This window comes from Podarcis liolepis (genome assembly GCF_965112155.1).
Source record: "Podarcis liolepis genome assembly, chromosome: 10".
Classification (NCBI taxonomy): Eukaryota; Metazoa; Chordata; class Lepidosauria; order Squamata; family Lacertidae; genus Podarcis; species Podarcis liolepis.
The window spans coordinates 40,513,356-40,536,210 of record NC_139562.1 but is presented as its reverse complement, the minus strand read 5'-3'; the positions used below and the strand labels follow the sequence as shown (position 1 = coordinate 40,536,210).

Here is a 22,855-nt window from a genome sequence, read left to right as displayed (position 1 = left end):
TTGGAAGGTTTGTAGCAGTTCAGAAGGTCTGGTGAATCACTCAGAAATAAGCAGGCAATCACCTTAGTGCAGATTCAACGCTTACCACTTGCTTCGTAACATACCTGGTGTCACTCAAACCGCCAGAGATAATCCTTCAATTTCAATTCTGAGTTTAAAACACAAAATGTACAATACGTAGGATGTTTCTGATTAATTGCTTGCAGAAAGTTCAAGTTCATTTCTCATTAATTAAAGTAGTTTGAGAAAACAAGGCGTCACCACTTCCCTAATGTTTTTTTTTTTTATCAATCTCAAATACTGGAAAGTGAAATTAGTCTATAAACCATACTAATCTCCAAAGACTACTGCTAGTAATGCTCCATTATGTAAGTCCCAGCTACAACGTTTAAGTTCAGCAGAAAACCCAAAAACTTCCAGGGATATTTAAAATATTGTTTAAATGTGTTTGCATAGCATTGGCCTCAGTTACTCATCTCTTACTACGCACAGCTAAATTGCAAAGCTTCATTTCAGATTAAAAAGCACAGTAAATGATTTTCACATCACCTAGAAGGAGCATGTCAAAATATGGTGCGATCGTGATTCAGGCACAATACGTACTGCCCTATTTAGACTGTAATGAATCTCTGTGGGATTTTTTCCTAAAGGTAATATAGTTCCCTACAAACAGACCACTCTACACAAGCCAGCTTCTAGGGCCATAGACAAGTGACCCATATGCCTTGACTTTCCTTATTTATCATAGCTGCCCCTCCCTGCTGCCTGGTACCTGCTCCTGATAAATCACTATCCCATTTTTATTTTTATTTTACAATTTTGTTAGTGTGAGATGCCATTGTTTAGGGGTTCCCCATGGTGTTTAAAATTTAAATCTCTGAGTGGATGTCAGATGCATCGTTTCTAGTGCATGTTCATATCAACACATAGGCGTGAACCCTCTCAGGCACCATGCAGTGCACAATCTGCCATTGCACACACTTGCAGCTGCTGGTGGCATTCTCTCAAACTGTTGCAAGACAATTTTATGTTTTTCATGAACACTGTCTTTAACTCAATAGAAGACAGGCTATTACACAGTTAATGAATACAGGAGGAAGAACAGACACCTTTAAGCAATGTTGGGGAACTGAGACTGTTATTCTCATAGTGGAAATAAGAGACAATAAAATTCCTGACACCTGCAAAGTTGTTGAGATTTCCTTAGGAAACCACCAAGATTGTTGAGATTCTTTGCGGAAACCTTTCCCCAAAATAGTGACTTTAAGGTTTTGGAGCTGTTTCTGCGGCTTTTTCCATCGCATTGCCATATTCTGTAACTGGGTTTCCCCTGACATGTTGCTGATTTGGCAAAATTCCTCTGACACCATTTTTACAGCAGAAAACCAGGATATATTAGGAATTTTCCTGACGTATGGCAAGCCTAGGTACCTCTGTATTCATATTAAAATATTAACATTCTGCTGATCAGTTGCTTGGCAAGAGGAACAAGGATTGGGTTAAACCCCTCCTCTCTCACCTCATTTCTTCCCACACAGGTGACTGATAGGTTTTTAAACTGTTTGAAATGACTGCACATTTTTGGATCAGGCAGTCACACCCACGTAACTTCCCACAAAGAATTATGGGAACTGTGGTTTGTAAGGGGTACTGGGAATTATAAGTCTGTGAGTTGTAAACTGTAGTTCCCTGGGTCTTTAGGGGAAGCCATGACTGCTGAAGTAGTATAAACGTGCTTTAAATGTAGTGAGAATATTTAGTTCAACTTGGATGGGTAAATGCAGCTTGATAACTTGATGCCTCCTTTGGGGACAGCATCAGAGATTTTCTCTCCGTCTCCCCTCCGCCATCTCTCTCTGTCTCTCTGGCCCTAAAAGGGAATATAAACAACTTACAGTATGCAACTAGCCTGAATGGACTGGGTTTGACTTCCTGGAAGGGCCCCATGGCCCTGCATAAGTCCCATGGAAATCACCACCACCATTCAGGGTGTGAGGCCTGGTGCCTCTGTCGTGACCTTGGAAGAATACAAAATGGCACCCTGGAAACACTATTATGTTACATATGCCAAGAGAATGAGGGAACTAGTCTAGTGTAGGCATCCATGACAAAGCTTAAGAAATATATGCTGAGTCAGTAAGCTGATTCCCCATACTTTACCTTCTCATCTAAAGCCTTGTGGTGTTCAAACAACGATTTCAGTGCTTTCAGAACCTCGACTTCACTGGAGACTCCGGAGGGGGACTGTGCTTGCCGTTTCACCACTGTCATTCTCAGCGACCTTTCATGTCTTGAAACAAGGCACTCCAAATGTTCCAGTAACAGCTATTGGATTCAATATATATATATAAAAAGAAAGTTAGCTCATTTTCACCTGAAGGTCACTGGCACCATAATTCTAGTTCAAAATGATAATGACACAGGCAGGTTTCACCGTACTTGAAGGTTTATGGTGACTCCGTCTGGCAGTTTTCCATGATATTATTGCAGAGAACGTAAAGGGGAATAAAGTATAAATGTGATTAATATCTACTGAACTCTCATGCAAATTTTCCAAGATGGCAAATTGTTCCTCTCACAATTGTTGTGTCCAAACTAAGATGTTTTAGGACACTGAAATATTGTTAAATGGAACTACTGAAACCATCAAATTAAAGAAACAAATCACAGTGCAGTACGTAACCAATGCTGAAATTAGTTTCACAATTGCATTTTGAAACCTGAACAGATATGCAAAAAACAAACAAACGTTTTTCATTAACATTTTGAATTTCTGTATTTGATCAAAAAGGGTTGTATCCAATGCCAGCACTCATGTAACAAACTCTCTCTTGTAACCATTTGGAATGTATTTCCCACATTCATGGCTGCAGAAACAGACTTGAGGAGAGGTGAATAAAGAGAGGGCTTATTCACACCTTTTGCCCTGCTCTTTCCAGGCCCAGGCCCATACTGAAAAGCTCCATGTCTGAGCGCTCTTTTTGTTGCCCTAGAGCTTTCCCCGTGAAAACCCACTCTTTAAAGCTGAAGTGCAACAAACAGCAACTCAGGTTTTTCTTGCAGTTTGCTCCTATTGCTTCCCCCATAGCCGCAGCGTTGGATTCAAACAGAAATCAATCTCTGACTCTCTCTGGCTTCCCAGTCTGCAGCTTTTCTTCCAGCTTCTAGCTCACCTCATGCAGTTCTCAACCCTGGCCATTTCTTTTTAACTACCAGTCAGTTGAGGGAGGGAGTCCACCCATTTTTCATCTGGCACAGATCCATTTCCTTTGTTTCCTTAATGGCCCATTACCTAAGCTATCACCTCACCAGGAAGCTAGCCTGGCTTATATTTTAACAGCTGCTGGATCCAGGGGTTAGAAGGGGCTCAGCAAACAGCCTACTCTCCCCCCTGCCCCACAACTCACAACACTACTTTAACATTGCCCCACTCATTTATGCTATTTTATAGCAAGCACAGCACATCATAGTGTTAGGCTGAACTAGCTCCAAGAAGTGAATAATGGATCCTTTACTTTCCCCATACCACAATAAATAAATAAATAAATAAATAAATAAATAAATAAATAAATAAATAATTTCTGCTACAGATGCATACACCGAGGTCTAAATAAAGACTTTTCACTGCAGGGTTGTTATGTTGTAGAAAACAAAATGCTCCACTGGATAAATGAAAACATGGAGTCAAGGGATATTTATGTCTGTCAACATTTTTGAGTGGCTTCACAATTCCTATCTCAGAACAATGCTGTAAGAATCGGAGTCAGAAATACGACTCAGCCCAGAGTCAGCTTCCGTGACTCAGCAAGGGTCCAAACCTGAACCTCCCACTCCATTCACTTCCCCGCACTTCCCCTTGCATGTCTGTTCAAGCATTTAACAAATACATACAGGATTTAAGGCCTATGAAAGTGAGCAGCTCCTGACAGTTAAATGTTTGTGCCAGGGTGCATATTTATCTTAAGCAACTATAGAGAGTTTTTCTCTACTGGCATAATATATGCTGCTCCCTTACACCCCATTATGCCCAATATCAACAACCTCAGATATACAGATGACACAACATTGATTGCAGAAAGTGAGGAGGAATTAAAGAACCTCTTAATGAGGGTGAGAGAGGAGAAAGAAAAATATGGTCTGAAGCTCAACATCAAAAAAACGAAGATCATGGCCACTGGGCCCATCACCTCCTGGCAAACAGAAGGGGAAGAAATGGAGGCAGTGAGAGATTTTACTTTCTTGGGCTCCATGATCACTACGGATGGTGACAGCAGCCACAAAATTAAAAGACGCCTGCTTCTTGGGGGGAAAGCAATGACAAACCTGGACAGCATCTTAAAAAGCAGAAACATCACCTTGCCAACAAAGGTCTGTATAGTTAAAGCTATGGTTTTCCCAGTAGCAATGTATGGAAGAGAGAGCTGGACCATAAAGAAGGATGATTGGCAAAGAATTGATGCCTTTGAATTATGGTGCTGGAGGAGACTCTTGAGAGTCCCATGGACTGCAAGAAGATCAAACCTATCCATTCTGAAGGAAATCAGCCCTGAGTGCTCACTGGAAGGACAGATCCTGAAGCTGAGGCTCCAATACTTTGGCCACCTCATGAGAAGAGAAGATTCCCTGGAAAAGATTGAGGGCACAAGGAGAAAGGGACGACAGAGGATGAGATGGTTGGACAGTGTTCTTGAAGCTACCAACATGAGTTTGACCAAACTGCAGGAGGCAGTGGAAGACAGGAGTGCCTGGTGTGCTCTGGTCCATGGGGTCACGAAGAGTTGGACACGACTAAATGACTAAACAACAACAATTAATGCTGAATAGAATAGAATAGATAGAATAGATTCTTTATTGTCATTACACAAGTGCAACATTGCACAAAGTGCAACGAAATTGGATGCCATCCCTTAAAACAACAAAAGCAAAACAACAACAACAACCAAACAAACCACATTCCAGCCACACCCACACCACACCCATCAAACTCCCAGGTCACACTATCGAGTTACAGCATTCAAAAAGGCCACAGCTCTTGGATAGAAACTGTTTTTCAGTCTATTTGTCTTTGACTTGATGTTTCTATATCTCCTGCCAGAAGGCAGTAGTGCAAACAGACCGTGTCCCGGGTGAGATGAATCCTGCAGGATGTTATTTGCTTTCCTAAGACAACGGGAACCGTACAGTTCTTCCAAAGATGGGAGAGGATGACCAATAATCCTTTGGGCTGTGGTTATGACCTTCTGGAGCACCTTCCTCTCCCTAGCTGTACAACTGGAGAACCAAGCACAAATACAGTATGTAAGAATGCTCTCTATGGAGCCTCGGTAGAAGGACACCAGCAGTCTCTCACTCAGATTGTTCTTCTTTAAAAGTCTGAGGAAATAAATTCTCTGCTGGGCCTTCTTCACCAGAGCAGTGGTATGTGCGCTCCAAGTCATGCCCTGATCGATAGCTACTCCCAAAAACCTGAATTCCGCCACCCTCTCCACCCGTTCCCCGTTGATATACAAGGGCTGAATGTCCGCCTTTTTTTCCCTGTAATCCACCACCAGTTCCTTGGTCTTAGCCGTATTAAGAGCCAGATTGTTCTCTCCACACCAAACACAGAGCCGCTCCACCTCGTCCCGATAGGCGGACTCATCCCCTCCTGAAATGAGCCCTACCACCGTAGTGTCATCAGCAAACTTGATGATTTTGTTGCTGGAATAGATGGCTGTACAGTCATACGTATAGAGAGTGTAGAGCAGGGGACTCAACACACAACCCTGTGGTGAGCCGGTGTTAAGGCTAAGGGCTGTGGACATGTGTGACCCTACTCTAACCCTCTGGGAACGTTCTGACAAAAAATCCAAAACCCAGAGACAGGTGGAGTTGGAGAGTCCAATCGCCTCTAGCTTGGACACCAGTCTATGGGGGAGGATAGTGTTAAAAGCAGAGCTAAAATCCACAAACAGCAGCCTCACATAACTCCCCGGCTGCTCCAGATGGGACAGAGCAGCATGGAGAGTGGTATTGATGGCGTCTTCTGTGGATCTATTTGCTCTGTATGCAAACTGGTAGTTGTCAAAAGTTGATGGAAGACAGGAAATAATGTGACGGCGCACCAGTTTCTCAAAACACTTCATGATGATTGGAGTCAGTGCAACTGGTCTATAGTCATTCAAACTACTGATTGTGGATTTTTTAGGCAGAGGGACAATAGTTGACGACTTCAGGCAGGGTGGGACAATAGACTGGTGTAAGGACTTATTGAAGATCTTAGTAAAGACCCTCGCCAGCTGATCCGCACAGCCCTTCAACACCTTTCCAGTGATGCCATCAGGTCCAGCCGCCTTCCTCGGATTCGCCATCCTCAAAACCTGTCTCACCTCATGTTCCTCTACCGTGAATGAGGGGCCCCTATGGGCTGGTGGCTGTAATACCGGCGTCTCAGGTGGCTCCTTCTCGAAGCGAGCAAAGAAGAGGTTAAGCTCCTCTGCCAGCAAGGGGTCACCGTCGACAGCACCAAGGTTAGGTTTGTAGTTGGTAATATGCTGAATCCCCTGCCACATCTGTCTTGTGTTGTTGCTCCTTAAATTATCCTCAATCCTCAGCCTATAATCCAATTTTGCCCGTCGAATACCCCTCCTCAAGTTTGCTCTTGCTACACTGTAAAACTGCACCTCGCCTGACCTGAAAGCCCTGTTCCTTTCCCGCAACAGGCACTGGACCTCTCTATTCATCCAGGGTTTCTGATTGGGGTAAAACCGGATGGATTTATTTACTGTGACAGTGTCTGTGCAGTGATTGATATAGCACAGAACTGCCGCCGTGTGCTCCTCCAGGTCTGAACTATCGAAAATATCCCAATTGGTTCTCTCAAAACAGTCCTGCAGCTGGTGAATAGCACCTTCAGGCCAGATTTTAACAGATTTTAATATTGTGGGAGCCCGTTTCCTGAGTGGGATATATGCTGGTATCAGGAACAGAGACATATGGTCGGACTGGCCCAAGTGTGGCAGCTGTAAAGCCCTATAGCCGTGATTTACATTCGAATAAACTTTATCCAGTGTCTTGTCCCCTCTTGTGGGACATTTCACATGCTGATAGAGCGTTGGGAGCACTGTTTTAAGTTCAACATGGTTGAAGTCTCCCGCAATGATGTGCACAGCTTCAGGATACTTGTCTTGCTGGCTGCTGATAAGGTCCTGCAGGCATCCCAAAGCCAAGTTGGCATTGGCATCTGGTGGCACGTACACACCAGTTAACATAACAGCTGTGAACTCCCTAGGGAGATAGGCTGGTCTACATTTAACAGCCACATATTCCAAATCCGGTGAACAGTGACTGCCCACAGTCTTCGAATTATTGGACCAGCATTTGTTCACATATACACACAGCCCCCCTCCTTTGGTTTTTCCGAAGTCCATGCCTCGGTCATGACGATGTACCGCACAGCCTTCCAACTGAATAGCTGTGTCTGGTATGGACGGTTGAAGCCATGTCTCAATGACAAATAAAACGCAGCAATCTTTTACAAGGCTGTTCTTTGCTGCCTGCAGCCTCAATTCGTCCATCTTGTTGGTAAGAGATCTCACATTAGCAAGAAATATGCTAGGGAGCGGTGGTTTAGATGGACTCCTCTGCAATCTTACCAGGACGCCAGCCCGACAACCCCGCTTTTGCCTCCTGTCTCTACGCCGCCTTCGCCTCCTCCCTGGAGGCATAGTAATCCATGGAGAGCCCAGTGGCCTGGCTACTCCCACAGGAACGTTATCTGGGCGAAAATAATCAGCTCTTACAGCTTGTTCACACTGTAACCCGACCTTCAGAAGTTCCTGCCTGCTGTAAATCTTTCTTGCCCGGCCAGACATACTCAGACCAAGTAAAAATAATAAAAACAAAACAAAACGCTGAGGGAGAGCACTAAGCCACAGCGTCTATGCGCGCTGCCATCTTGTATATCTTGTATCTGGTTACTGGCTATTAGATTCCCATTAAACCACTCCTTTCCTTATTCGCTTGTTCAAGGCTGAATTAATTTTCGGTCCTCTTCACAATCAGGAAGGTGCAAATCCCGTATAGACAAATGGCATCCCAAAGCCAGCGCCCTACAGCAGCTGAAAATGTCAGTTGGACTTTAACTGCCAGTTGGACTTTACCTGGCTACTACCACAGGAATGTTATCTGGGCGAAAATAATCAGCTCTTACAGCTTGTTCACACTGTAACCTGACCTTCAGAAGTTCCTGCCTTCTGTAAATCTTTCTTGCCCGGCCAGACATACTCAGACCAAGTAAAAATAATAAAAACAAAACAAACAAAACAAAACGCTAAGGGAGAGCAAAGGGACGACAGAGGATGAGATGGTTGGACAGTGTTCTTGAAGCTACCAACATGAGTTTGACCAAACTGCAGGAGGCAGTGGAAGACAGGAGTGCCTGGTGTGCTCTGGTCCATGGGGTCACGAAGAGTTGGACACGACTAAATGACTAAACAACAACAATTAATGCTGAACCTACAAAACAAAAAATATTGTCTTAAAGAAGGATAATTACTTTGCTATTTTCTTTTTCAAAAGGTGTGTGTTGTGGAATCTAACTGGATATAAAGCAAATCTGAAACTACATTGTGGAAAAGGCATTCAAAATACACTAGGTGGTGTTTTTGCAGATGTTATCCAGGGATGAGTGCTGATCTGAAGTCAGAACACTGCTCTCTATACAGTGGTACCTCACGTTAAGTACTTAATTCATTCCGGAAGTCCGTTTTTAACCTGAAACTGTTCTTAACCTGAAGCACCACTTTAGCTAATGTGGCCTCCTGCTGCCGCTGTGCCGCCAGAGCACAATTTCTGTTCTCATCCTGAAGCAAAGTTCTTAACCTGAGGTACTATTTCTGGGTTAGTGGAGTCTGTAACCTGAAGTGTATGTAACCTGAAGCGTATGTAACCTGAAGCGTATGTAACCCAAGGTACCACTGTAAATATTATGTACCCTACAGTAAATGTCATAAAATTATAGACACCCAGGCTCACCAAATATCTACTGTACTTCTTCTTGTGTCATATATGACCCATTCTCTTTTGTATTTAACCTCTGGAGATGACTTTTGTATTACAGTGTTCAAAGTTGGACTGCCAACTTGGCGCTTGTGGACGTAATGGCATCCTTAACATCTCCCCCTGGCAGTGGCGGAGCTTCAAACTCTGGCGGGGGGGGGCGAGAGCAGGCGGGGGCATGGCTGGCGTGTGTCCTGTGGGCGTGGTGTGCCACCCACAGGGGCATGGCATGCATCCTGGGAGTGTGGCGCCCAGCGGAGGGGGGGTGGTTAGCCGTGATGGCACCCCACTGGGATCATGCTGCTGGGGCAGTGCACTCCCCCCCACACCCCTGTTCCTCCACCAGTGCCCCCTGGCACCACAAAACCTCTCAGCTCCCCCACTCACTGCCCCTTTGGTCATGAGATGGTGGGGCGGGTTACCTTTTTCTCCCTCGAATCTCTTGCCCACTTCCTCTTTAATTTTTATGTGCTTTTCAAGGCTCAGATTAACTTTAATGGATTCTGACTTTCACTTAAGATTGCTTCAAACAGTGAAGTATGTTTTGTGCTTTCTCTGGGGGCTCATCCAAGGTAGGGAAGAGAGCAGTGCCCATAGATGGTGGAGTGCCCATGGCACTCTCTCAAAAATCCAAAAGTTCCCATTGGTATAATTAAAGTTGGCGGCTGCTGGTTTAGAACTTGTTTGACACCAGCCATCAGATAGATTGATGTCAGGGCTAGTTTAAGAGACTACCCCCCCCCTCAACAGGAAAGCTGCCCCAAACAATTTTTTTGTATAATGTTTAACACTTTAAACCTTCTTGCCGTGTGTGTTGTGCTGAACACATACAGCAATTCTGTGTCAACAGTGCATATCTTTAGAAACAGTATGGGGATGCTGCATACATTTGCACTGCTACATGGGGTAAGAAACTTTCGCGTAAGGATTTTTCGGCAGCCATCACCTGGGAACTGTAATATTTAAATTAGACATCATGTTGAACAAAGGCAGCAAACAAGCAACTATTATAACAATCCCTTAACTGGGATGTAGCAGCGTGATGTTTATTTGTGTATTCTTAATTCTAGCCTGTCTTTCTAGTCTTGCATAGGAAAAGGCAAGTTACATATATTTAGGGTTATTTACTGACATTTTATTATTTTTAAAATCTGAACCCAACTATTTTTATTTATTTAATTTATATTTGGCCCTTCATCCAAAGATCACAGGACAGTTTGCAGTATAAAAACACAGCACCTGTCATAAACATTTAAGGCCATAGATTGTTTAATCAGCCCAAGGCTTGGGTCAACTTCAGCCAATCATTGTAGACAGTACTGAGTGAAATGGACCAATGGTCTGACTTGGTATAAAGCAGCTTCTTAGCCTATCTTCCAGGTATGGAAGAATGGCTGTGACATATTTTACTTATACAGCAGGCTTCTGCTTTTAATTTGTAAGATGGCTGTAAGGTGGAATGATCTCCTTATTCAGTGAAATCATAAAGCACTACTTAAATTCTTAATTGTGCTTTTTTTAAAGACTGCCCATTAATAAAAGCACACAGTTATTCTTTTTCTTATTAATTGCACATTCATTTAGAGTTGAACCCCCCCTTTAAAAAGATGGTTCAGAAACATTTGTGTTGTCAAAAGTGAGAGGGCAATGTAGTCGTTTTCTTGCTATGTTTTCTTTAAAACAAATTATGTGCGGGTTCTGTTGTCTATTGGCAACCAATATGTCTATATTTGCATCTCTCTCACTGCAGAACATGGCATGGTATGTTTTGCTTTTTAACAGAATAGCAGATTTTTTTAATGGCTCTTTGGTAAGAACACATGGGAGTTTCCCATTATATATATTAACAATTTCTGGGCAAAACTCTGCTAGGACCTATAGATTGTATCCATTAAGTTTTCCCCAGAGCAGATCCATTGAAATTAATGGTCCTAAGTTAATCATAGAATCATAGAGTTGGAAGAGACCCTGAGGACCATCGAGTCCAGGGGTCAGTAACCTTTTTCAGCTGTGGGCCGGTCCACCGTCCCTCAGGCCATGTGGTGGGATGGACTACATTTTTTTTTGGGGGGGGGGATGAACAAATTCCTATGCCTCACAAATAACCCAGAGATGCATTTTAAATAAAAGCACATATTCTAGTCATGTGAAAACACCAGGCAGGCCCCACAAATAACCAGACCTAACCAGAACATGGAGCATCATCAAGGGGGCTGGGTACTGAATGTCTGAATAAAACTGCTGCCAGAGACAGGATACATATCCAGGCGATGTTGAGGATCCATGAAGGCAGCAGTACTACACAATTGTTGTTGTCGTTGTTTAGTCGGTTAGTTGTGTCCAACTCTTCGGACCAGAGCACACCAGGCACTCCTGTCTTCCACTGCCTCCCGCAGTTTCGTCAGATTCATGTTTGTCGCTTCTATAACACTGTACAACCATCTTATCCTCTGTCATCCCTTTCTCCTTGTGCCCTCAATCTTTTCCAGGGAGTCTTCTCTTCTCATGAAGTGGCCAAAGTATTGGAGTCTCAGCTTCAGGATCTGTCCTTCCAGTGAGCACTCAGGGCTGATTTCCTTCAGAATGGATAGGTTTGATCTTCTTGCAGTCCATGGGACTCTCAAGAGTCTCCTCCAGCACCACAATTCAAAAGCATCAATTCTCTAGGCGATAAGCCTTCTTTGTGGTCCAGCTCTCACTTCCATACATCACAAATGGGAAAACCAGTAACGGGGTATTAGACAATACAGCTCTTAAATGAAGAAGCTGCCAAAGATATGCCCTTTCCTGTGGATCCCAACTTCTACAAAGTGGTACCTGCTTTACCAAATGCAACTTCTACCTAGTGGATGAAGGCATCAAAGATACTTTTCTTTCCATACATATATTTATCCATTCCCAAAGATCACTGTGAAACTGGTAGTACATGGGTTGGAAGAAACATCAAACACATGACCAGGTTTCATCATGCTTATAACACTAACTCAAAAATTCCATATATAAACTGGTTCAGTATAAACATTGATCAGAAAGGTAGGGAGATAGGAATTCTGTAAGGAAGACTCGTCTACTCATCATACATTGGCACTCTTTGGTATATCACTGCTCTGAAAAGTGCTCAAAAATTATCCCAGGAATGTTCACCAGTCCACACACTGTTAGAATGATGCTTCATATTCCAGTAACAACATTGACCATGCAAAGGTTTTGGGAATCAACTGATTAGAAGCCAAATTTTCCCTGTCAATCTTTTTGGTGCTAGCCACTGTTCAATTTCACACTTTGATCAAAAGCCAGACGGGGAGAAATCCAGAAAGTTAATAAATGCTAAATGAACCCAAATCTGATCGGTGAATGTCTACTTTTAAACTACTCCCCAAAGAGCAGGTGGAAAATAGAACTCAAGATATGAATTTCCAAACAAACCACTTGAACTATCAAAAGGCTATTACAAAAGAATGACATTGATGAACCAGTGGCTCTGCAGATGTTGTTGGATTCTAACTTCCATCAGCTGTAGCCAGCATGTCAATAGTCAGGCATGATGGGAGTTCTGGTCCATCAACATCTGGAGAACTACAGACTCCCCCACCCAGGCACAGAATGTATTTTCACAATTCTCATAGAATTTTATAAGATAAAAAGCAGTGCTAAAATTATCTGATACATTGTTATGCAAAACACACATAACTGATTGTTTTTATACTTACTCTTGTGTTATTCCTTTCAGCTTTCAGTTCAGAAATTTCTTCTTCTTTTTCCAGTAGTTGTTCCCTGCATGCATTTAGCTCTTTTGTAAGTGCAGCAAATTCCTGCAAAGATGGAGAAAATATGCAAGAGGAAAACATTTAGCATGAAAATATTGCATTGCTTTAATCTCCAATTTCAGAAAATCTAACAGAACTAAAGCTTGGGTGCTGTAAAATTTCTGAGAACTTTTGAAAACAATGGGAATGAAATGCCTCTCTCAGATTAATATGAGGGGCCTATGCCCTGCTTTGAAAAGTACCCAAAGTCTAGAGCCATATTCCACTGAACAGTAAAATATGCTGTCAGGTGTCAATATAAGGTTCGCATAATGTATTTTAAAATTCTTGTAACAGAAGCCACCAGTATTATATTTTAGGGCAAAACTGTGTGTTTCCTTAGCACTCATATGTCCCCAAACCTATGTTTTCTGAGGTAACATAAATGTGTGGCTGAGTCCAGGGCATTTGTATCGGTTAACTGACATGCCTTTCCATCATCTGCCCACTATTCTGCAAATGCCCCCACCCCCTCATTCTGGCTTAGTTCTGATCTTGGAGATCAGGTGAATAAACACTGGATCAAAACTGATCAGGAGGAAGCAATTTGCCGCAGAGAATTGTTGGCGGGAGAGGAGAGCCGAACACTTTCCTTGCAACTACTGTATATCCTTCCATCTCTTAATTAGCATTATAAGGTAAACCTTTGATGAAAGTGTTTTCTGTTCAACACAGTGACATTATATAGACCCGTGGCATAGTAAAACACACATAGTATTATTGATCAGTCCCACGAAAGCTCACCTCCTATGCCTTTCAAAGCCAGTGAGGCTACTATAGGTACTGACTGCTACAAATCACTCACCTGGCAGGATGGAACTTGTGGGATATGCTTAATATTTTAGATCCACCAGCCAGAGCCCAGTGCAAAATGGTAGTCGGGTGGGAAGATATATGCTAAGAATTAAAAAAACATGGTGCCTCTGAACTCATACCTGGCCTAGGAATTTGTGAATGAAGCTTACAATTCCTTTCACACAAGAATCCACTACTGGTTTTCCTGCCAACCTTCTTTTTCAGCAACCTATGTAACTTAGGAATGGGGGGATCTTTAGTTGTTGCTATTAGGCAACTAGGAGTCAGATGCCCTTGACAATCTATTGCAGGCATTGGCAACCTTCAGCCCTCCAGATGCTTCGGACTACAATTCCAATCATCCCTGACCACTGGTCCTGTTAGCTAGGGATCATGGGAGTTGTAGTCCAAAACATCTGGAGGGCCGAAGATTGCCTATGCCTGATAATACCCTCAATGTCTCAAAGGATGCACACAATAATCTGAAGCATATATGTCACTTCGTAGAGTGGTTTTCCAATCCATTATGTTATTGTATTCTAAAGACTCTTCTGAAATAATTATACCTTAATAATATAATTCACTTAGTTTAATTAAACCACGGTGAAGCAGATCAATACAGTACAGAGAGAATATTAAAAGCTTAAGCAGGAGCGGATTCTGCAGGGGAGTGTGTCTGAGGTTTTTATAAGGTTAGGCAGTAAATTACAGATTTGATGATTTATAGTTTTTGCAGAGGTTAATCATTCATCACTCTGATGCAGTAACTGTTTAAACTAAAATATCTGGATTTCAGCCAGCTTCATCTCATCGAGGAACAAAAATTGGTGTTTTGACTTAGCTGCTTTTAGTTGATGACTTGTTCATTCATTATTAGAAAGGAACACAAAACCGCTTACCATTTCGGCAGCGGCAGCAGTTGCAGCCTGGCATGGCTATGGACAAACTGGGAGGGGGGATTCTTTCCCATGGGGCCAGCTGGTGTTGTCATCAGCCTCAGCTGGCCATGGGTAAATGGACAACCTTGCTATGGAGTTACTTGGTCGCTGTATTTGGGACCAGGGAAGAATTGGGCCTATCGGGCAACTGTCACAACTTGCTGACAGAAAAAGGCATTGAGTCAGATCCTTAGCCTAAACAGAGGGAAGGAGTCTTACACACTACTTCTTGATCAAATATCAGGGTACCCAGTTAAAGAGGTCCAGGGAGAAGGATTCCGTCTGAATGCCCGGATGGGGGCAGTGACAGAGCTAGCCTCTCGGGCACCTGGAGTGGACATGCTGTCTAATTACTTTTCTAAGTTAACATCTGCAGTGACATTCACACACATATATCCATCAGAAAGCAAAGGCTTGTCTTCAAAACTATTGTTTTAATTGTATGCAAATCTATATGGATTTAAGCAATTACTGTACTTAATCAATTAAAACTAACTTGATTTTATTGGAATAAAAGCCCAAATTAACACATGCATTGCTCGCTAAATTCACATTATTTAGACATCTCAGTATTGCTGACACCAGATCCCTCACCCCCCACAAACCAGTAAATTTATTTTGGTGTTAGGGGTAAAAAGTATCAGCTTAAATTTTCTTTTTACCTGCACCTAGGCAGGTGGCACTGTGGGTTAAACCGCAGAGCCTAGGGCTTGCCAGTCAGAAGGTCGGCGGTTCGAATCCCTGCGATGGGGTAAGCTCCCGTTGCTCGGTCCCAGCTCCTGCCAACCTAGCAGTTTGAAAGCACGTCAAAGTGCAAGTAGATAAATAGGTATCACTGCGGTTGGAAGGGAAACAGCGTCTCCATGTGCTGCTCTGGTTTGCCAGAAGCTGCTTAGTCATGCTGGCCACATGACCCGGAACCAGTACGCCGGCTCCCTCGGCCAATAAAGCAAGATGAGCGCCGCAACCCCAGAGTCGTCAGTGACTGGACCTAATGGTCAGGGGTCCCTTTACCCTTTACCTAGGCTGCACCTAGCTATCCAAAGTTTTGGCTTCTCTGTCTTGAAAGGAAACAGACAAAGATCTTCTGCTGGGGATATAATAGCAGACACCCCCCCCCCCGGGATTGTCTCACAGGAAAATTAAGCTTTTCTTTCTGCTTTAAAAACGAGATTATTTCCATCATGCTTGGCTCCTGAGGGATGAGTTAATAATGGGGTAAGACAGCAGTTTTGAATTCATGCTTGACAAAAGCACAGGTAAATGCCATTTGTTGACACAAAAGTTATTTTAAAGTTGGATGTGTAGCTTGGCTCTTAGGCACTGTCGGATAGCAAAGTCTCTAAGAATACGTTGCCCCACGTTAAAGCACAGGAATGCATGCTTTTGTTCTATGCAGTTACATAACAGCTTGTGATGATAATGACCTCTGCTCTGCATTTGCCTCATAGATGCACAGAAACCAAAGGGATACTGTCATCTAGAATTATTGTTTGCAGCAGAAATGTTGCATGGTCAGTCATAGTTTGGGAGGCCTCAAGGTAGAAACTGCTGCATAACTAATACAGTTTGACAGATCAAACTGCACTCTTAAAGTTTACAAGGCAACTGTGGGGTTACCACACCAATTAAAAAGTGAAGCACTGAAATTACTCATCAGATAATCCCACTTTTTAATCCTGAAATTTGAAGGACTAAACATGTTGCTCCACATGATGTTTAATTTTTTTATAACCCACTTTTGGAAGGGGGGCTTCAATAATTAAAGAAAAACAAAGAAATAGAATTGCCAAAAGATTATGGGGAAAGAATAACTAGTTTTCTGATGCTGGATGGTATTCCATGAACACAAACATTTATCAGGATAGTGTTCAGAAACAAGCCACAAATATCTATGGCTCTTGACACAGAAGTCTGAAAAAACACATGCTTAGGGAGGGAGATACCAGCTGCTGTGCCCACTTCTGACCTCCATGTCCTCATCTGCTCTCTGCGCACAGAATTTATGGGTTGGATCCAGATTTAGGCCACATTCACACCATACATTTAAAGCACTATGAGACCACTGTCATGGTTTTCCCCATGTAGGGTGCTGAGAGTTGTTGAAATGCCACTATTCCCTTCCCAGAGCTTTCTGTGAAGAGGGCTTGATTGTTAAAACTATGCTGCGAATTATAGCTCTGTGACGGGAATAGAAGTCTCCCTACAACTCTTAGCACCCTTGACAAACAGCTCCTAGGATCCTTTGGGGGGCAAGTCATGACTGTTTATAGATGTACAATAGTCAGGGCCAGATTTAGGTTTGATGAGGCCCTAAGCTACTGAAGGTAATGGGGCCCTTTACAAATCTCCCCTCCACAAATCTGCCGTCTAGTGGTGACGTGCTAGGTATCTGCAGTGTGGTGTAGTGGTTAAGAGCGATAGACTCGTAATCTGGGGAACCGGGTTTGCGTCTCCGCTCCTCCACATGCAGCTGCTGGGTGACCTTGGGCTAGTCACACTTCTCTGAAGTCTCTCAGCCCCACTCACCTCACAGAGTGTTTGTTGTGGGGGAGGAAGGGAAAGGAGAATGTTAGCCGCTTTGAGACTCCTTCGGGTAGTGATAAAGCGGGATATCAAATCCAAACTCCTCCTCCTCCTCCTTTATATGTCCAGCTGTCCTTTGTCAGCAACAAATTGTCGCTGTTTTTTGTGTTGAATATATGCTATATGGTAATTTATGGACCTATATGGTAATTTATGGTAATTTATGGTAATAGGTATCTAAAGCCATTTGCACATAACAAAATATGTATTTTATCAAAGTAATTGTTGAACTGAAATACAATTTTAGGGAGCAGGCAAGCAGACGGGGCCCATTACTTACATCACAGGAGCCTACGCAACACAAAACACTGTTGCTGTATGTAGGGTTTATTTTATTTGTTTTTTATCTTATATTTTGGAAATGTACATCCAGTTTTTTCCCTTTGATTTTTTTTGGGCTCCCCCCCAAAAAGGAGAGTCATACAAATTTCACACAGAAGCATTTTATTGTATTTATTTCAACTCGCCTGTGGAAACAACTCAGAGGCCACAAAGAAGGAAGGATAACAACAGGAAGATTTAAAGAAGGAACTATTGGAAACTCAAGGCAGTAGAAACATAAGATGATTAGAACCCCACTGAACTTGAAGCATGGGAAGCCCCAACAAAAATTTATAATTTGGCAGAATATTTGGACTGTATGATATGTATTTGTATAATTTGGAATACTTAATGTGATTTGACTGGATTGTTAAAATGGAAAATTTAATAAAAATTATTTTAAAAATAAATAAATGGGGGGGGGCTCCCAAGAGAGTGGGGCACCTTCTACATATTCTCATTGTAAATGGTTTCAGACAAGGTGAAAAGGTGCTGACAGTGATCCTCACTCTTCTTTCCCAGCCAAGAAACTTCCTCTGAACAAGAGAAACGTTTACCGCATGCACAAATTCTTTTGCCAAATAAAAATTCATATTTCATGTGCAGTAAAAGAAGGGGGTCTTTTTGAGGGGAAAGGGAAAGAAAAAGCACCCTGGCACAGAAATATTGTTGCTTTGTGTTCAGCTCGGTTAGGTCTTTCTGCAAATACGATCTTTTTTGATCCACAGACTTAGAATTGTTTTAGATAAATCCCGCCTGAGAACAGAGATTTGCGTTCCAAACATTTGCCTTCAAAATAATTAGGCTACTGGTTTCATTGACCCATCAAGCTGAGGTGTGGACAGCTGTGAACTTGAGGAGAGAAAAACTCAGTATGACAATCGTATGGCACCCTTAATGGGAACAGATCTGTTAATTAAGCCTGTGATGAGGCTGACACCTCAAGAGAAGGTGTCCCTACAATGTCATCAGTGATCACGTCTGCCATATTGAGACATAATCATCTGCTGGAGTGAACAGCTTTCTCTAGAAAGGAGATGGGAGTCTGATAACAGGAGCAATCATGAGTTTTTATGCAATAATTTTACAAAGTTTGCAATGGTTTAAAAATGCAGTGGCGTGGTTCATATGACACAGAAAGCCCTACTATGGTTTACTGGAACTGCACAAACATATGGGCTTCCAAGGAGGAGCTTGAATCTGGTTTGCTCCTTTCTGGTCCTTTCTGCTCCCAAGCCATGCTTAACTAAAGCCAGTGGCTGTTGAACATGCCATCCAAATCCTGTCTTGTGGGTTTGTCTAGAATTTCCCCATCAGCCTGAATAAATTTTAGAAACAATGCACGATCATATTTCTCAGTTGGCTTGACTAATATTTCAGCCATGCACACAGTCCTTCCTTTTGTGCCTTAGGATGTTCCACATTTATTTAACACAGATCTATTTTTCTACATTTGATTGTCATGCCGCGTTCCATACAACCCGGATGTTGCACATTATGAAAGCCTTTTCAATTAATATGCAACATCTAGTGTAACATGCCTTCTATTTTGCACTGTCAGAGTGGTAGAAATTTAATATTTGTTCTACCAACATAATGTCCAAATGCCAGTACTATAAGCTGACCTATTTTATACAGAATGCTTACACAATGGCAAGCAATTTTAACACACAACTTAGGATACTGCACTTCAATGGGAATTTTGTAAACAGCAGGAGAAAGTCTCATTTTAGTAGATTTTCGTGCTTTACTGTTGTTATTGCTCATCTTGAAAAGGACATTGGGCAAGGCAATTGTTTCAAAATGCATACAGATGTATGTATTAAAAACGTATTCTGACAACACAATTTCGTTTTACGAACAACAAACAAATGGGTCTCATTCAAGATTTTCCCAGCTGACATGGGGGAAGAGGAAGTGATTGTGGCTACACAATGGCTCAAATCCAGAAAACAAGAGACTCAGTAGGAAACTGCATGCCTGCTGCTTTGATCATAGATCACCTTCACCCAAACCTAGCTGATGATCAGCACTGCCAACCTCAATCATCTCTTATATATAGCGGGGGAAAGAGGATCTTAAATTCCCACATATCCTGGAAATTGACATGATTGGAAAAGAAACCATGCACCATTCTTTCATGTTGCCAGTAGGTAAATGGGAACAAATACTGTCAAAAGGACCTGCCTACAAATCCTTATGATACCAATTTTGCTATCCTCTCTCTGCAGGTCAATATCAGTTTCATCACTGACCCAAGAGGTGTTTCACAACTCATTTAAAATCATCATCATCACAGAAAAACCTATGGATACACCCATCCTCCTATATACATAAACATGCAAGGCTATCAACCTGTGTCCACCACTGAAGGATCTGTCGTGCCGCATCACAATCCTGTATTTGTATGAGGTCAGGGTGGGGCAGGGGAGCAAAAGTGAAGGCAGGCTGCACAGTCAAAAGAGAGTGAGAAGGGAGGGGCCCTGGAGGGGAAGAGTGGTGGTTTAAAACAACAGCAGAAGAAGAAGAAGAAGAGTTTGGATTTGATATCCCGCCTTTCACTCCCCTTCAGGAGTCTCAAAGCGGCTAACATTCTCCTTTCCCTTCCTCCCCCACAACAAACACTCTGTGAGGTGAGTGGGGCTGAGAGACTTCACAGAAGTGTGACTGGCCCAAGGTCACCCAGCAGCTGCATGTGGGGAGCGGAGACGCGAACCCAGTTTCCCAGATTACGTGACTACCGCTCTTAACCACTACACCACACTGGTTTGAGTAAAGCAGGGGGTGGAGTAAAGCAGGGGTGGAGGTAACGGAGAGGAAAATGGTGGTTTTTAACAACAGCAGAGCTTTGAGTAAAGCATATGGAGGGCCACAAAGGGAAACTGTGGCATTAAACAACAGCAGAGGTGAAAAGGGTGCTTAGTGGTTGCAACATGTGGAAGGAAAAAGGCACAGCAGGTCACTAGGGGGGCTGGTGTGCGTGTAAAGGGGCTGCACAAAAGGAGAGGGGAGCAAGCATGGACATGAGGGCATGAGGGTGAAGATGAAAGCAAGGGTGTAAAGCAGAATTGCCGAAGAAAAGACCGAAGCGGGGCCGTGAAGGGGAATAACAAACTTAGTAGCTGCATGGGATGGGAAGGGAAGGGAGTATCTGCTCACCTGGGACTCTGGGTGGCTGGCTGTTGCAACATGGCACGGAAGTGGTAGGTTCAGGGAGGCTGCTATCTTCCAGGCATGGCCAGGGAAAGGGATAGCTGGCACAACCCACCTCTGGCCAAGTCAGACACTCAAGTAAGGGTGGGCAGTGCCGCTGCAATCTCAGCCAGGCCTATTTAAGGGGTTGTCCAGGTGTCAGCTGCCCTCTTGGCCAATCATCATGGGATTTTCCCATCCACCCAGTCTTTTGGGGCCCACTGGGGTGGGGAGGGGGGGAAGTGGGCACGTTGCCTATGGACCTTGCTGTGGTTAATTCAGTCGCCATATTCAGGGCTCCCTCTCTCCTGTAAGCAAATGGGCCGGCTTGTAGGTCTTCGCCTACCTCGTAGCAACCATCACAACTTGGGCGGATAAGGCATTGGGCTGCATCCTTAGTCACCCCGTTAGAGGGGTCCAGGAGGGGTGACTCTGTCCAGGAGTCTGCTAAGGGACCAATGGGCCCATACGCCTCTCCCAACAGTGGCCTGTGTGGGACTGTGGCATCCAATCCATGTTGGAGGCTACTCCGCAGCAAAGATTTGACCCCACCAGGTTCCCATCAGGTAGTAGGTGGGAGGTGGGATACATGCCCAATGCCTTAGTCAAACCTCCTCTTTCCTGTAATCAATAAAGTTGTGGCCTAATTCAACCCAATACCAGTCTCCTGTGTCATTCTTGTGGCCTTCCCTTCACCTGCCATGGCCATTATGCATATGTGCCTGTAAAACTCCAGGCAGTTAGTAAGGGGGAAATGACGGAGGGGTTGGTGAGCAGGGGCAGGGGCATAGCCCCTAGTACCAGTGCTTCTTTCTGGGGGTACTCAAGGGTAGAAGAAAAGCATTGGTTAAAAGTGTGACACTTACTGCAACAAATTTATCGTGAGCATTGGCACCTTATTTCTAAAAGAAAAGCACTGCCTAGTAGAAATAAAAGTCTAAAATCACTCTATATATGGTGCATGCCAATAAAAGAGCTGGCTATTCAGTTTATTCAGTTTGCCATCTTGTTTCATTTCTATATTAGTTTACAAACTTAAACAGATTTTCAATCATCTACAGGACTTTCACTTGCTTGTGCTCACTTAGCAATGAGCAAGACATTTGATTAAAAATGCCCAGTTCTCTTACTTTTTGGTAACTTACACAATATAGGCTTTACTGGTCTTTATGAAACATGTTTGTTTGTTTTTTAAAAAAACCCAATGGTACATGCCTCATTTATTTTATTCAGTTATCTTTGAGAGTCATGTACTATTTAGAGTGATGGCCTATGAATGACTTGACAGCAGTACGTGTTAGTTTTTCTGAAATAGTGACATGACTCATCCCTCCCCCTCGACTGTCCTTTGATTTCTCAAATACCTTTACCACCTGGACCAAATTATGTAAACTCTTTTAGGATAGGACAGAGCCCTGAGTCACCCTAACATGACTTGAGAATCACACTGAGTCTGACCAAAACTATTTCCTCAGATGTAAAAATAAACACATTCCCCAGCTGCGTTACTCATACCTTGTTCTGTATGGACATTTGGACACACTTAAAACAATGAATTGCGTAAATGGGTGCAGTTTCTTTAAACTTTGAAGACAGTAAGTGGGGCAAAATGGTGACGATGGTAGAATTCAAGGCTCAGCATACAACAAAAAAATAATCAAGAGATTATTCTGCAGGTAAATGTGAACCTATCACTAGAATTTTCTAATTTCAAAAGCAAATATATCAGCAGAAAAGCAAGTAGTCTTCATCCTTTCAAGGCCCTTTCAAGTTCAGAAAAGTTGTGCCTGCATAACTTCTCTACAGAGACTAGGACTTGCCGATCAGAAGGTCGGCGGTTCGAATCCCCACGACGGGGTGAGCTTCCGTTGCTCTGTCCCTGCTCCTGCCAACCTAGCAGTTCGAAAGCACATCAAAGTGCAAGTAGATAAATAGAAGCTAAACGGTGGGAAGCTAAACGGCGTTTCCGTGTGCTGCTCTGGTTCGCCAGAAGCGGCTTAGTCATGCTGGCCACATGACCCGGAAGCTGTACGCCGGCTCCCTCGGCCAGTAAAGCGAGATGAGCGCCACAACCCCAGAGTTGGTCACGACTGGACCTAATGGTCAGGGGTCCCTTTACTTTATTTAAAGATACAGGCATCCTGCTCTGTTTGCATCTGGTCATTCTTTCTCTTTCTT

The 22,855-nt window shown here is 43.2% G+C and overlaps 1 protein-coding gene across 2 annotated transcripts in view; it reads right to left on the bottom strand.

The window, feature by feature from the left end:
* Positions 1-22,855, bottom strand: part of PPFIA2 (PTPRF interacting protein alpha 2) — a 269,318-nt gene that overhangs the window by 93,283 nt on the left and 153,180 nt on the right. For both annotated transcript variants that reach the window (XM_083463081.1, XM_083463082.1), the window contains 2 exons: positions 12,750-12,851; positions 2,161-2,325 (listed from right to left, as the gene is read on the bottom strand). In XM_083463081.1, coding sequence (XP_083319207.1) covers positions 2,161-2,325; positions 12,750-12,851 — 267 coding nt within the window. The remainder of the gene's footprint in view (positions 1-2,160; positions 2,326-12,749; positions 12,852-22,855) is intronic.